The sequence below is a fragment of the Papio anubis genome, chromosome 11 (genome assembly GCF_008728515.1).
Source record: "Papio anubis isolate 15944 chromosome 11, Panubis1.0, whole genome shotgun sequence".
In the NCBI taxonomy this organism is placed as follows: Eukaryota; Metazoa; Chordata; class Mammalia; order Primates; family Cercopithecidae; genus Papio; species Papio anubis.
The window spans coordinates 91,336,288-91,352,766 of NC_044986.1; the positions used below are offsets into that span (position 1 = coordinate 91,336,288).

At 48.0% G+C, this 16,479-nt stretch overlaps 2 protein-coding genes across 21 annotated transcripts in view; one reads left to right on the forward strand and one right to left on the reverse strand.

Annotated features, from left to right (window-relative positions):
• The window catches only part of CCNY (cyclin Y), a 310,137-nt gene that overhangs the window by 276,972 nt on the left and 16,686 nt on the right, over positions 1–16,479 (reverse strand). The window lies entirely within an intron of this gene.
• LOC103887425 overlaps positions 1–16,479 on the forward strand; it is a 115,505-nt gene that overhangs the window by 56,058 nt on the left and 42,968 nt on the right. The window contains exon 1 of one of the 18 annotated variants that reach the window (XM_031652394.1): positions 9,419–9,786. The exons of 15 other annotated variants lie outside the window; for them this stretch is intronic. In XM_031652394.1, the coding sequence (XP_031508254.1) occupies positions 9,753–9,786 (34 nt within the window). In that variant the 5' untranslated portion in view covers positions 9,419–9,752. Of the gene's footprint in view, positions 1–9,418; positions 9,787–16,479 lie in introns of those variants that run through there. 2 more of the 18 variants (XR_002524225.2, XM_021943196.2) reach the window with 2 other exon arrangements.

A 16,479-nucleotide genomic window follows, 5' to 3' on the forward strand; every position in this document is an offset into this window, starting at 1 on the left:
GCCCAGGCTGGTATTCTTTCCTTACCAAATGGTCTTGGCACCCTTGTCAAAATCAACTGGCCATAGATACAAAGATGAAACGTGGAGATCTTTGGTGATCTGAACAATAGCAGTTTTTATGAAATGATAGAGACAAAAAGTTAATGGGAATGGATTCATGGCAGAATGGGAAGAGAGGAATTGGAAATAATGAGTAGAAACAAGTATATTGAGGAATTTGCTAGCAATAGCAGCTGGGGGATGGAGCCATAACAGGGGGTGAGGAGTTCAGCTCCTAGCTAAAGACCTCTATGTGATCTTTCAAATTTGACCATAGGCGATTACACGGGCTTGTCCTGGCAGGCCTCGTAGGGAAGGCTGCCCTCTCCATGCCAGATTTGGCACACAGCCAGTGCATGACAGTTGTGAAGGGTGCTGTGGTCAAGGACTCAGGCCTCATGGGCAGGCCTTGCTCTCACACATCTGCATTCCTAGTCCAGGTGCCTCCATTTGAAATCTCTTTAGGGTCTCTGGCTGAGGCCTTCCTCAGACACCTCTCCTTATCACGAAGAGAAGAAGGAATCTTGCTTTTCTCTACTTGGACTTGATTATTTTCCACACTTAACCCTTCCCCTTATATCTGACCCTCTGCACACTGTTCCATGAGGGAAAACAGAGCAGACAGGAGTGGACATTCCCTGCAGGCGAGCCCCTTGCTTAAGGTATGGCATTAGATGATTAAAGGCTTGGCCGGGCGCAGTGGCTCATGCCTGTAATCCCAGCACTTTGGGAGGCCAAGGAAGGTGGATTGCTTGAGGCCAGGAGTTTAAGACCAGACTGGCCAAAGTGGTGAAACCCCATCTCTACTAAGAACAAAAACTAGCTGGGCGTGGTGGTGCATGCCTGTAATTCCAGCTACTCAGGAGGCTGAGGCTGAAGAATCGCTTGAACCGGGGAGACAGAGGTTGCAATGAGCCAAAATTGTGCCACTGCACTCCAGCCTGGGTGATAGAGTGAGACCCTGTCTCAAAAAAATAAAAAATAAAAAATATATGTATATATATACACACACACACACACACATATATATGGTTTGACTGGTGCTTTCATTTAGGCTTGTTGTTTTAATCACGACTGTAATACTAGCTGGAGAGCTCAGAAGAGCCACACTGAGCCCCCGACAGAGGATGTCTTGTTTAGTTGGTTGTTTTTCTATGGGAGGCATTACCAGCAAGATCATGTACTGATGAGAATGGGCCAATAGAGAAGGACTAATGAAATAGAAGAGAGAGAGAGGGCGGCTGGCATGATGGATACTGTGCTTTGCCAGGATCCCCTCTCAGGGCCGGTGCACCCAGCCCCTGGCTCCTGGCAAGGAAGGTTCACAGCTGTGTCCCTTGCTGGGAATGCCCTCAGCCACAAATAACTGCCTTGCCCAAGCGTACTCCCCTCCCAATAGGTGACCCATGGCCAAGACCAGGGTCACAAAGGAATGGTCTCCAGCCCAGCTCCAGAGCACCCTATAGAATTGCCTGAAGCTTTAGCTGCACTTGCATTTTGGGTTAGTTTCTTCTTCTGCTCAGTTCTGTCTTCCTCACCTGCCTACGCGTGCCTCTTAACAGCATTTCTGTATGCAACACTCCACCTCTGTTTCCAGGGAATATCTAAGATGATTGGGGTGGTCCTGGGAAGCAGACTCTAATATGAGACTTTGGAGCTGGATTCCTGCTGGCAGGCTGGCAGTTGGGACCCCATCACTAGTGGTGGGCGGAGTATGGACAGATCTGGGGTACTGCAGCAGTTCAGGGACTGACTTTCACCTGGAGTGGCCCAGACTCCTCTGGCGTATTCTCCAGCTCCTTCAGCGTGTGCTCTCTCCCCTCCCTTGTCAGGCCCATGGCATCCTCGGTTGGGCTTTGCTGGGACCTGACCTGTTACTGGTCTATAATCAGCATTGTATCTTTCGAGCTCTTGACAAGCCCCTGATGATGGGATGAGGATGGGGGACAGGTCAGCAGAGGCTGGAGGACTTGCTGAAGAGCTGGCCTCACACTCTCTTCCCTTCTTCTCCCAACGTCATCCATCTCTCAGGTGACACTCCTGCCAAGGACTTTGAATTCATCCCCTTTTTCCCCTCACCTGGCCACCCAAGCACCTCCAAGCTCGCCCTCCCTAAACTCTGTACTAAAGGCAGGAGGGACCCCATCACTCAGAGATCATTATTGGCTCCCCACTGTCCTCAGGATAAACCGAACTCCTGGGATGGCCTTTTAGGATTTGGACCCTCCCCAACCTCATCCACTAAAGAGATCAGGAAAGGGCCAGTTGGGGTGCACAGGCCCAAACCCAGGTCTCTGAGGAAATCCCCCTGAATACCACTGCAGATGACCATGGCCCAGCCCACAACATACAAATGTGAGCTCTGTGACAGGAAGGACTCCTTTGGGGGGAAAAAAAGAGTTTCCACAGGCATAGGATGCACTGGCTGTTGCAGTATCTCTGGTTCTAGAGACTGAGAGAGACAGGAAGCTATTTCTAAGTTTCTGACTTGCTAAGCACCACGGGTTCATAGAGAAGAAACAGCGGCAGGCTCAGGACAGTTGATTATCACCAATTCCGAGGGCCTCCTAGACAGAGTTTGAGGAAGTCTTAACCTGTAGCTGGAGAGTAGGCAGAGAGGAGGACCTGACTCAGAGCTTCACAATAGCAGAGCCTCGGAGAAGGTTGAATTCTCGGCCCCAGCAGGTCTCTGGGCAGGGTCAGGGCCTAATAGGAAAGGAGTGTGACCCTGAGACTTGAGATGGGAATACTGGATGGATGCAATTAAGAACCTTGAATCTAGTGGGCTTGCAAAAGTGGGCCGTTTCTTCTTGTTAAAAAAAATATATATTCTCTACTTGCTTAAAGATGTTGCAGAAGCTTTAAATGAGGTAGATGTTTTGCAAGATGAAGGCTGCAACTCTCATGATTGCCCCCTCTTCCTCTCCTGGAAACAAGACTAGTAACAGGTCAAGTTCCAGCAAAGTCCAACTGAGGCTGCCCTGGGCCTGACAAGGGAAGAAAGGGAGCACACGCCGAAGGAGCTGCAGAATCTGGCTAAGCCCTGCTGGCAGGAGCTAGAATATGCAAGAGATGGAATCCCAAGATGCTGGATCCAGAGCAGCCAAATGTAAAGCTGGATAAGTTGGCATTTATCAATCTGAGAGCACTCCCTTGTTATAAGGATTTAACACCCTGGCAGATATTAAGACACCGTGAAGATGGCTCTTGGGAGCCTGAAGGTAATGGGCCACATTCAAGAAAAGGCCTGTTGCACAAAGGCAGAAAAAGCGGAACACCCACAAGCTGACTGTGTGCCACAGGAGAGCCCGGGAGGCCAAAGTGATGAAGAAAGGACTAGTGAGAGGGGCCCCAGAATCATGGAGAGTTCCGTAGTGACTGTCCCCTGAAGGCCAGGGTTGATGAAAGGTGATACCGTTCACAACTGGGCTCCCTGCCAGGCACGGTGGCTCACACCTGTAATCTCATTACTTTGGGAAGCCAAGGCAGGAAGATTGTTTGTGGCCAGGAGTTTGAGACCAGCCTGGGAAACATAGTGAGACCTTGTCTCTGTAAGAAATTTCAAAATTAGCTGGGCATGGTGATGCATGCCTGTAGTCCCAGCTACTACAGAGGCTGAGGTAGGAGGATAGCTTGAGCCCAGGAGGTTGAGGCTGTGGTGAGCTGTGATTATGCCACTGCACTCCAGCCTGGGTGTCAGAGCAAAACCAGGTCTCTAAAACTAAGAATAAATAAATAAAAAGCAACAGCTGGGCTCTCTGACATAGCAATGAGGATTCCAACCTTCCAAAATGATGGAGGCCAAGTGGCAGCACCTAATCATTAGAATCAAGGCAGGTGCAACTATCTCAATGAACACAAGGTTGGAATGGCAACTAGGAGGAGTTTCTCACACAGAGAACAAGGAATGGGGCTTATAGGACATAATTCTTAAAAGTCAAAAATGGCTAGGAGGCTAAAGATAGTCACTACAGTAAGTCACGATCCCTTGTTTGTTTCTGGACCTGAACCTATTTTCAGGTCCAGAACTTACTGAAGGAGAAGTCTGTGGCTGCAGAAACATTACAAATGTATTTAGTAGTGATCCCCCAATCCTTCTGTAAAGAACTATGGTGGCTTACATGGGTAACCATGCCTAGGTGAAAGGGGAATACCTAGACTTTTTGAGGATTATTGGATAGAGTCTGGATTGACACTGAAACCTGGGATTCAAAGCATCACCGTGGCTTCCCTCCTAAACCAGGGGTGGCTGCAGCCATGTGGTCCATGGTTCCCAACCTAGGTCCAGCTCGCAGACCTGCCCAGTGGTCATTCCTCTGGTCATGGATGTACAATAAGACTGGACACACTCTTTAGCTGGCAAAATCCCCACCTGCAAAGTGGGAATTATTACAGCGGGAAGGTCGAGCGGAAACCTCTGAACTCCTTTCTCCCACAGGAACAACAGTGACTCAACTGGGCGCAGTGGCTCATGTGTGTAATCCTAGCACTTTGGGAGGCCAATGCAGGTGGATTATTTGAGGTCAGGGGTTTGAAACCAGCCTGACCAACATGGAGAAACCCCATCTCTACTAAAAACAAAAAAATTAGCCGAGCGTGGTGGTGGGCGCCTGTAATCCCAACTACTTGGGAGCCTGAGGCAGGAGAATCACTTGAACCCAGGAGGCGGAGGTTGCAGTGAGCCAAGATGGCACCAATGCACTCCAGTCTGGGTGACAGAGCAAGACTCCATCTCAAAAAAAGGAATGACAGTGAATCAAAAACAATACCTAGAAAGCAATGCCACCCTCAGATCCTTAAAGAACGAAGGGCTAGTGGTCTCTGTCATATCCCCATTTATTCCACCAGTCTGGCCCCTGCAGAAGCCAGGGGGATCACAGCAGGTGATGGGAGACTTCAGCAGACTTAACTAAGGGGCAGCCCCAGCAGCAGCTGCTGTGCCCATGTGGCAGCTTTGCTAGAGTGCATTAGCACCACTGCTGGCACAAGGCATATGATCGTCCAGCTGGCAAATGTGTTCTTTCCCATCCCTCCCAAAAGAAGGATTAGAAGCAGTTACCATTCACATGGGACACGAAACAGTATACATTTCAGTTTTCCCTCAGGACTACGTTAGCTCCCTGCCTTCTGTCACATTACACTTGAAAGGGACCCGTACCATCTGGACATTCCACGGAATAAGACATTGGTCCTCTACGTTGATGACCTGGTGCTAATTGGACTTGAGGAGGAAGAATTGGCAAGTTCGTTGGAGGCCTTGATAAAACATATGCCATTTGCAAGGTGAACAGTGAGCCCTGTTCAGGTTTAGGAGCCTGTGACATCAGGGAAAGGCTTAGGGGTCCAGAGGGCTGAAGTATGCAGGGATATCCCCTCCCCACCCCTACTAAGAAGATGCATAGCACTTGGTGATTTTGTTTGGCTGTGTCTCCATCCAAATTTCATCTTGAATTGTAGCTCCCATAATTCCCATGTGTTGTGGGAGGGACTCAGTGGGAGATAATTGAATCACGGGGGTAGTTTCCCCCATACTGTTCTCGTGGTAATGAACAAGTCTCACAAGATCTGATGGTTTTAAAGGGGTTTCCCCTTTCACTTGGTTCTCATTATCCCTTGTCTGCCACCATGTAAGATGTGCCTTTGCTCCTCCTTCACCTTCTGCCATGATTGAGAGGCCTCCCCAGCCATGTGAAACTGAATCAATTAAACCTCTTTTTCCTTATAAATTACCCGGTCTCGGGTATGTCTTTATTATAAGCAGCCTGAGAACAGACTAATACATATGGCAAGTCCTTTCAGGTTCTGGAGGTAGCAAATTCCATACTTGGGAATGCTGATCCAGCCCACTGACTGGGTGACATGGAAGGCTGCCAGATGGGACCCAGAGCAGGAAGGGCCCTGCCGCAGGTCCTGGCTTCTGTACAAGCAGTCATACGCTCTACCCTAGCAGACCTTATATACTAGAGGGACCTGTGGTGGGAAAAGATGCTGTGGGGAGTTTGTGGTAAGCCCAGTAGGAGACTCACAGTGTAGCCCCCGCTGGTTTGGGAACAAGGCTATGCAACATTTCACATAAAGCAGCTCCCATCACACAAGTGGTTTGGGAGAGTTGATGTGTCTGACCACAGGACATCAAGTAATGCTGTGGGCAGAGCCGCTGATCATAACCTGCATCGACCGAATCCACCAGGTCACAGTTTGGGAGTCTATCCTCCTCAAGAGGGTTCCAGCAAGCCCATCCTAGATTGGAACCCATGCCAGGCCAGAGAGTACAAGTAAACTGCATGAGCTGGTAAGAATAAGGAGGATTGCTGGGCAAGGTGGCTCATGCCTCTAATTCCAGCACTTTGGGAGGCTGAGACAGGCAGATCACTTGAGGTCAGGAGTTCGAGACCAGCCTGGCCAACATGACGAAACCCGGTCTCTACTAAAAATACAAAAAAAAATTAGCCGGGCATGGTGGTGCATGCCTGTAATCCCAGCTACTCAGAAGGCTGAGGCCGGAGAATCGCTTGGACCCTGGAGGCAGAGGCTGCAGTGAGTCAGGGTCGTGCCACTGTGCTCCATTCTAGGAGACAGAGTGAAACTCCATCTCAAAAAAAAAAGTTAATTAAGAATGAGGAGGATGAGGAGGTTTTGGAAACATGAGCAGACAAGATTAAGGAGAAATAGGCATTTAGGAGAATGGGAAAGAGAATGGATTAGGGAAATATAGGACTTTCAGGCAGCGCCAAGAGCACACTTGAAGTTTATAGCAATTTGTAACAAGCATGTGAAAAAAAAGCTCAACATCACTGATCATTAGAGAAAGGCAAATCAAAACCACAGTGAGATACCATCAGAGTATCACTCTGACCACCAGTCAGAGTGACTATTATTAAAAAAGTCAAAAAAATAACAGGTGCTGGCAAAGTTGTGGAGAAAAAGGAACACTTATACAATGTTGGTGGGAGTGTAAATTAGTTCAACCATTGTGGAAAACTCTGGTGATTCCTCAAAGACCTAAAAAACAGAACCACCATTCAACCCAGCAATCCCATTACTGGGTATATACTTAACAAAAAATAAATCATTTTATCATAAAGACACATGCACACATATGTTCATTGCAGCACTATTCACAATAGCAGAGACATGGAATCAACCTAAATGCCCATCAGTGGTAGACTGGATAAAGAAAATGTGGTACATATATACCATGGAATACTATGGAATACTATGCAGCTGTAAAAAAGAACAACATATTTTTCTTTTTTCTTTTTTTTTTTTTTTTTTTTTTTTTTTTTGAGACCGACTCTGGCTCTGTCGCCCAGGCTGGAGTGCAGTGGCCGGATCTCAGCTCACTGCAAGCTCCACCTCCCGGGTTTACGCCATTCTCCTGCCTCAGCCTCCCGAGTAGCTGGGACTACAGGCGCCCGCCGCGTCACCCGGCTAGTTTTTTTTTGTATTTTTTTTTTTAGTAGAGACGGGGTTTCGACGTGTTAGCCAGGATGGTCTCGATCTCCTGACCTCGTGATCCGCCCATCTCGGCCTCCCAAAGTGCTGGGATTACAGGCTTGAGCCACCGCGCCCGGCCTCTTTTTTCTTTTTCAACACGGATGGAGCTGAAGGCAATTATCCTTAGCAAACTAACACAGGAACAAAAAAGCAAACACTGCATGTTCTCACTTATAAGTGGGAGCTAAATGATGAGAACACGTGGACATAAAGGGATGAGGAAGAGGATCAGGAAAAATAACTAATGGCCGCTAGGCTTAATATCTGGGTGATGAAATAATCTGCACAACGAACCCCCATTACAGAGGTTTACCTGTGTAACAAACCTGCACATGTACCCCTGAATGTAAAAAGTTTAAAAAAAAAAAGAGGCCAGGCACGGTGGCTCACACCTGTAATCCCAGCACTTTGGGAGGCTGAGGTGGGCAGATCACCTGAGGTCGGGAGTTTGAGACTAGCCTGGACAACATGGAGAAACCCCCTCTCTACTAAAAATACAAAAATTAGCTGGGCATGGTGTTGCACACCTATAATCCCAGTTCCTCAGAAGGCTGAGGTAGGAGAATCACTTGAACCTGGCAGACAGAGGTTGCAGTAAGCCGAGATCACTCCACTGCACTCCAGCCTGGAGTGAGACTCTGTCTAAAAAAAAAAAAAAAAAAAAAAAAACAGAGATTTATGGCACCTTGTGACAGTGTCATACATTTTAGGTCATCATGGATTTGTGTTTTTCTCCATTTGGCTTCAGCTGCCTGGGTGCAAGTGAAGAATGGGTCATTAGTGGTATTTTCACTGGGGCCAGGATTGTACCTCAAGTACAACAGAAAGAAAGAGGAGCATGTGAGTTGAGGGTGTAAGCCAGAGGGTAATTATAACAATGCACTGTGGAACCCAAGGGGGTTACCAAGGGGGGCAGAGGGCAAAGAGCCAAGGAAATGGATTGCAAGCCCCAGTGGGGCTGGAGGGGCCACTGGCATCAGGGTGAAGGAGGGAATGAGCTGCAAAGACAGATGGTGGAGGTGCAGAGTGGGAAGCTCAGATTTCTCCCGTCAGAGAACAGCAGTCAGGCTTCTCTTTAGCCTGGGTGACCTTGTCTTTAAAAAAAGCCTAGCAGGTTAGGCTCTGGTAAAATAGTTTCTCCTGATGGCTGGCCTTGTTGAGAACAGAATGTTCTGGGGTATTTCAGAATGGAGACTTTCCCTTCCCCCTGCCAGAAGCACAGGGGATTTTTCTTCAGCCTTCATTGTGAGGACCTGGTAGAGCTCTGGGAGGTAAATTCAAAGGAGTGTGTGGGACTCTCTTCTGAATGGCTCCCCCTGAAGTTAACTCTCAGGCTTCTCCACACTGAACCTCTAGCAATCCATCCATTGCAGTTCAGGGTTTCCTGTCCTGGAGCTGATTCCTGGGGCGGTTTTTGTTTGTGGGTTTCTGCTCTATTAAGTTGTGATTTTCCTAACTGCCTGTTTGTCTCTTCAATTTTGGGGACAGTGGTTTTCCCTGTGACTTCACTCCTCTGACAGATCTAAAAAGAGCTGTTGATTTTTCAGTTTGTTGAGCTTTTTACTTGTTATGACAGAGCATGACTTCTAATCCCTTTACATGTCAGGCCAGAAACAGCTATAAACTTTAACTCAATAAAAATATACCAAGGCCAGGCGCGGTAGCTCATGCCTGTAATCCCAGCACTTTGGGAAGCTGAGGCAGGCGGATCACGAGGTCAGGAGATCGAGACCATCCTGGCTAACATGGCGAAACACTGTCTCTACTAAAAATACAAAAAATTAGCCAGCCATGGTGGTGGGCGCCTGTAGTCCCAGCTACTGGGGAGGCTGAGGCAGGAGAATGGCGTGAACCCAGGAGGTGGAGCTTGCAGTGAGCTGAGATCACACCACCGCACTCCAGCCTAGGTTACAGAGTGAGACTCCATTTCAAAAAAAAAAAAAAAAACCCAGAACTGAGTGTGTCTAAGAATTGTGAAAAGGGGTAGAGATTCAGCCTCACACTGAAGTTAGAGGAACAAAAAAGAGACGGCATGATTGGCAGGTGGCGTTGTGGACTCTGGGCAAATTGGAGCACTCACACTTCAGTACATACACCAATTCAGGCAAAACCCCCAAAATATGTTATTTTAAAATTTTAATGTTTTCACAGAACAAAATCTGAAAATGTCTTTCCAATTAGTTTATCAACCCTGAAACAAGGAAGCAGCAAGTCTGATGTCACTTGATGTGAGTCATGGAGGACACATTGGTAATTCCTCCCCTTTCTTCTATTTTTCTATTTGTGCTATATTTGAAAATGTTTTTGTCCCCTCCAAAATTCATAAGACTAAAGTGAATTTTAGTCTCCTATGCAACACTATTAAGAGGTGCACCCTTTAGGAGGGGACTGGGTCACGACAGCGAACCCTCATGAATGGGATCAAGTGCCTCTACCAAAGGGCTTGTTGGAGGGAGTTTACTCCTTTTTTCACCTGTTTCATTTTTTCCGCCACGTGAAGACAGAGTTCCTCCTCTCCATTTTGGAAGCAGAGAGTAGCAGCTTTGAAACTGGGTAATGGGTAGAGGCTAGAACAGTTCTGAAGTAGACACTAGAAAAAGCCTGTTCTGCCCTGAATAAGTCATTAAGGGCAATTGGAGTAACGGCTCAGAAGAAGGGGAGAGTTGTAGAGAAAGCTTCAGTCTCAGAGATTATTGAAGTGATCGTGAACAAAATATTGGTTGAAATATGGACAATAAAGGTCATTCTGATGAGGTCTTAGGTGGAAATGAGGAGTATCTTGCTGGAAACTACAAGAAAGGTCACATGTTCAAAAGTGGCAAAGAACCTGAGTTATGTTCATATCCTAGTACTTTGTAGAAGGCAGAATTTAAGAGTGATGAACTTGGCTGGGCATGTAATCCCAGCACTCTGGGAGTCTGAGGCAGGTGGATCACAAGGTCAGGAATTCGAGACCAGCCTGGCCAACACGGTAAAACCTTGTCTCTACTAAAAATACAAAAATTAGCCGGGCATGGTGGCAGGCACCTGTAATCCCAGCTATTTGAGAGGCTAAGGCAGGAGAATCACTTCAACCCAGGGCGCGGAGGTTGTAGTGAGCTGAGATCATGCCACTCACTCCAGCCTGGGTGACAGACTGAGACTTCATCTCAAAAAAAAAAAAAAAAAAAGAAGAAGAGTGGTGAACTTGGCTGGGCACAGTGGCTCATGCCTGTAATCCTAGCACTTTGGGAGTTTGAGGAGTGTGGATCACTTGAGGTCAGGAGTTTGAGACTCAGCCTGGCCAACATGGCAAAACCCCATCTCTACTAAAAATACAAAACTTAGCCAGGTGTAGTAATCCCAGCCACTAGGAAGGGTGAAGCAGGAGAATCGCTTGGACCCAGGAGGTGGAGGTTGCAGTGAGCAAAGATTGTGCCATTACACTCCAGCCTGGGCAACAGAGTGAGACTCTGTCTCAGAAAACAAAAAAGAAAGCAGGCAGGCAGGCAGGCAGGCACGAAGGAAGGGAGGGAGGGAGGGAGGGAGGGAAGGGGTGATGAATTAGAATATTTGGCAAAGAAAATCTCTAAGCAGTGTTCAGTGTGCCGTATAGCTGTTTTTAACTGCTTATATTAAAATGCCAGAAGGAAAAATCAGTTAAAGAGAAAATCTATGATCAAAAGGGAGGCAGTATGTAAAAATGTGGAAAATTTTCAGCCTGGCCATATAAGTCTTTAAAAAGTATTAAGGATAGAAAACTGAGGGTGTGGCCAAGTGACTGTTTGATAAGGAGATAAGTACAGAGAGAAGGAAGCCAGATGCTATTCATGAAGATAATGGGAGAATCACCCTAGAGGCATTCCAGAGATCTCCAGGTCTACCAGGCCCTTCACAGGCCCACAGTGCTAGGCCCTTGAGGGCAGAATGGCAAAGGAGGGGCCCCAGGAGCCCTGGAGACCTCTGGGCTTGCTGCCTCCCTGTATTCTGGCCCAGTGCTGCTTGGTCACTCTGGCTGTGCCACCAGCAGGCCCAGGTGTGGCTCAGGCCACTGCTGTGAAGTTCGGGCCATAAACCTTGGTGGCACTCATGTGGTGCTAACTGTGTAGGCATGCAGAATGCAAGGGCTGTGCGGTCATGACTACCTCCAGCTAGATTTCAAAGGATGCCTCAGAGAGCCTTGGGGCCAGGCAAAGGACTGCCACAAGGAAGGGGTCACTGCAGAGAGCCCTGGCTAGAATGCTTAGTGGAACTGTGGGAGCAGGGCTACCCCAAGACCCTAGAATTGTGGGGCCACCAGCACACAACACCAGCCTGGGAGAGCCCCAGGAATACAACACAAATCTGTAAGAGCTGCGGTATAGACTGTGCTCAGCAAAGCCACGGGGACAGGGAAGCCTCAGGGACCCAACCACACCCATGTGGGACATGAGGCAAAGATTATATTCAAGCCTTAAGATTGAATGTTGTTTGCCCTTGTTAGGTTTTGGACTTACTTGGAGCCAGTTGTCCCTTTCTTCTTGCCTATTTCTCCCTTTTGGAATGGGAATGTCTATCCTATGCCTGTCCCAACATTGTATTTTGGAAGTAAAAATACAGTTTGGAAAAATTTGTTCGATTTCACAGGCTCACAGCTAGAGGGAAATTTTCATCAAGATAAATGGTACTGGCCGGGCTCGGTGGCTCACGCCTGTAATCCCAGCACTTTGGGAGGCCGAGGTGGGCGGATCATGAGGTCAGGAGATCGAGACCATCTTGGCTAACACGGTGAAACCCCATCTCTACTAAAAATACAAAAAATTAGCCGGGCGTGGTGGTGGGCACCTGTAGTCCCAGCTACTTGGGAGGCTGAGGCAGGAGAATGGCGTGAACCCAGCAGGCGGAGTTTGCAGTGAGCCTGATGGCGCCACTGCACTCCAGCCTGGGCAACAGAGCGAGACTTCGTCTCAAAAAAAAAAAAAAAAGATAAATGGTACTGATAGAGAATGGCTGGGCTCCTGGCTAAACCCCACCCTTAAGCTTAGAACTGCGGCCCTAAAAACTGCTGACCCGATTTTTCCACCCAAATGTTGCTTTTTTGGCCTGCCACACCCCTATCCTGTGCCCATAAAAAGACTTCAGCTGGCAAAGCAACACGAGTGGCTGAGCACTGGGGATACAAGTGGCTGAACGTTGGGAATACAAGCAACTGAGTGTCAGAGACTACAGATAAACGTGGCTAACTTCAGACCACGCAGCTTCAGAGGGGAGCCCGGTCAGAGACAGCTGGGCTTCAGGGAAAGATCACCTTCTTCCCGCACCATCCCCTTTCCAACTTCCCTTCCACCAAGAGCCACTTCCACTGTTCAACAAAGTCTTCCGCATTCATCATCTTTCAAACAGTTTGTGTGACCTGATTCTTCCTGGATGTTGGACAAGAACCCAGGTGCCCAGAGGGCAGGGGCTTGGATGCTGCTGTGGGGCCCACACAGAGCCTGCTCTTGCCAGAGAGGAGCAACCAGACTGTTCCAGCATTTGTTCCCTCTGGTTCCTGCACTTGCTTCCTGAATGTCCCCTCTCACAAGGAGTGGCCAGCGGCCAGCAGAGTGAAGTGAGCCATTCCAGTGCCTGCCCGTGAAGGGGGTCAAGGTCAAGGGAACAATTCCATCTCAGTACCTTGAGTCTCACCTATATCTGATTTAGATGAGACTCTGGACTTGAGACTTTTTTTTTTTTTGAAACAAAGTCTCATGCTATTGCCCAGGCTGGAGTGCAGTGACGCAATCTCAGCTCACTGCAGACTCCACCTACTAGGTTCAAGCGATACTCCTACCTCAGCCTCCCAAGTAGCTGAAATTACAGGTGTGTGCCACTGCACCTGGATAATTTTTCTATTTTTAGTAGAGACAGAGTTTCACTGTGTTGGCCAGGCTGGTCTCAAACTCCTGACCTCAAGCGATCCACCTGCCTCAGCCTCCCAAAGTGCTGGGATTATAGGTGTGAGCCACTGCACCTGGCGTTTAAATTCTTTTACACCAAGAAGAGAAGAACCAAGGGGCCCAGCATGGTGGCTCACGCCTGTAATCTCAGCACTTTGGGAGGCCAAGGCAGGCAGATCAGTTGAGGCCAGGAGTTCGAGACCAACCTGGCCAACATGGTGAAATCCCATCTCTATTAAAAATACAAAATTAGCTGGCTCTAGTGGCACATGCCTGTAATCCCAGCTACTTGGGAGGCTGAGGCAGGAGAATCCCTAGAGCCTGGGAGGTGGAGGCTGCAGTGAGCCAGCCAGGATTGCACCACTGCACTCCAGTCTGGTCATGAGACTCTGTCTCAAAAAAAAGGAAAAAAGAAGATAAGAGCTGAGGCATCACATCAGCCATCAACAACACCCCGTCTCAAAAATAATTATCACTTTTTCAGCTATGTGTTAACCCATCAGTTTTTTCAACTTTGTAAATCAGTGACTTTATTCCACCACTCAGCTATTTACCCGACATTGCACAGCTCAGGCAGGAACATGTAAGGAATGAAAAGGCAGCACTCATGCCCGCAGTGTCCTTTTTACTAGTTTCTTTGGATTTTCATCCTGGGAATCGAAACTTGGAAGCAGTGTTTTCTGTCACAAGGGGGAGCAGCCAGGACCCCCTCATCTTCCTTTTACATCTACATCATCATCAGAACCTCTCCTCTGGCTTCCTGCCAGACTCAGACCAAATCTGCCTCCAGGCCTACCACCATGGACATGCTGGACTGTCAGCTGTGTATCCCAGCAGAACACGGTGACAGCTCCACACTGGGCTCTTTAGCCCGTTCCTCATTTGGCAGCTAAAGAACGAGCCAGCCCCGGAGTGTGTGAGCATGTCAACAGGAAGGAGAATTGGAGAAGAAAGAGGCCCACCAGGGAAGAGCTTCCCAACAGCTCCCACAAAAGCCCGAGGATGAGGCTGGAATGACCCTCCTTTTTTTTTTTTTTCCTAAGTGATGGGGTCTCTCTCTGTTGCCCAGGCTGGAGTAGGATGGCACAATGATCGCTCACTGCAACCTCAAACTCCTGGGCTCAAGCAATCCTCCCACCTTAGCCTCCCAAAGTGGAGGGACTACAGGTACATGCCACTGCACCTATCCTGGAATGGCTCTCTTACGGAAAGGGCTGTTCTATGTGCCCTCATTACCCACAGTAAGTCATCTTTCTTTTTCTTTCTTTCTTTCTTTTTTTTTTTTTTTTTTTGAGACAGAAGTCTCACTCTTGTCCCCCAGGCTGGAGTGCAATGGCGCAGTCTCAGCTCACTGCAACCTCCGCCTCCCAGGTTCAAGCAATTCTCCTGCCTCAGTCTCCCGAGTAGCTGGGATTACAGGTGCCTGCCACCACACCCAGCTAAATTTTGTATTTTTAGTAGAGACAGGGTTTCACCATGTTGGCCAGGCTGGTCTTGAACTCCTGACCTCAGGTGATCCACCTGCCTTGGCCTCCCAAATTGCTGGGATTACAGTCGTGAGCCACCGTGCCCGGCCACAGTAGGTCATCTTTCAAGAAGAGCCCTAGAAAGTGGAATGAATTCCATTCAAATCAAGTCAACAACTGCTTTCTAATCTATACAAGTGCAAAATAAGAACGCTTAATGACACCCTTCATGATGCCAACGATTCCCCCCCCGCATCGCCCACTGTAGGGCTATCTCTGTGACCGACATTGCATTAGGGCTCTTGTTGCATTCTGTTCAGTTTGTTTATGGTTAATGAGAAGTATTTTCATTGCAGCACAGGAGGATCCGCTATATGGGGAAGTAATAGAACAGGAGAAATGTGTGTCTATGTCCACGCGGAGAGAGAGGATGTTTTAAATCAGTCTGCTACATGGAATTCCTCCACCAAGTGATCAAAAAAATCATGCTACATTCCTCACTTCAGAAGTTATCTGGGGCCAGGCGTGGTGGCTCACACCTGTAATCCCAGCACTTTGCGGGGCCGAGCCTGGTAGATCACTGAGGTCTCAGGAGTTCGAGACCAGCCTGACCAACATAGTGAAACCCCGTCTCTACTAAAAATACAAAAAAAAAAAAAAAGAAAAAAATTAGCTGGGCATGGTAGTGCATGCCTGTAATCCTAGCTACTCAGGAGGCTGAGGCAGGAGAATTGCTTGAACCTGGGAGGTGGAGGTTGTAGTGAACCAAGATTGTACCACTGCACTCCATCTTGGGCAACAGAGAGCAAGACTCTGTCTCAAAAAAAAAAAAAGTTTCCTGGAGATACATGTAAATTCTCTTCTGTCATCTTTTATTCTCCATAACAACCCAAGGATGGCTTATGTCATTTGGAATTTTAAAAATAATTGTGCTTGTAGAATGTAAAGAGTGGGGCTGGCTTCTGCTGTGTGACCCACAGCCTCTCCCGGTGGCTTGCAAGTGCGACTCTGATAGTGTGGGAGGTAGCATGCATGTCAGTGACACGCTGGTGGGCTTCGTATCTGCCCCACCTTGGCCAACCCACCAGACCTTCTTTATGCTCCTTTCAGAAGCTATGTGCTTTGGAGAGCCATTGCCTGAAAAGCCCCCTTCTCCTTAACCACTAAGGAAATTTCACTAAATAAAGGCAGCCTGTGTCCTGCTTCAGTAACAGGACGCCTGTGTACATCCTCAGGTCCTCATTCAAAGCTGGCCGGGAGCAGCACCTTCAGAAGGGCCCTTGGCATGGGCCATTCGCTGCTGTCTTCCCCAGCTCTCAACTCTGGCTGCACAGAGTCAAGACCCAGTGCACAGGGGAGTCACTACAGGCGAGAGGCCTCCACAGGAGTAACTGATTTATGCACAAAAATTGCAAAGTGAAGTTTAATAAATGACAGTGGAAAGGCCCAGAAATTCACAACTAAAACAACTGTAGAAACCCTAATCTCCACACATAAATATATACATCATTATTTGTCAAGTTAAAAAGAACACTAATCTTCAGCTTTCTTCTTTATTTATCTAATTTGTTTTCCTTGAC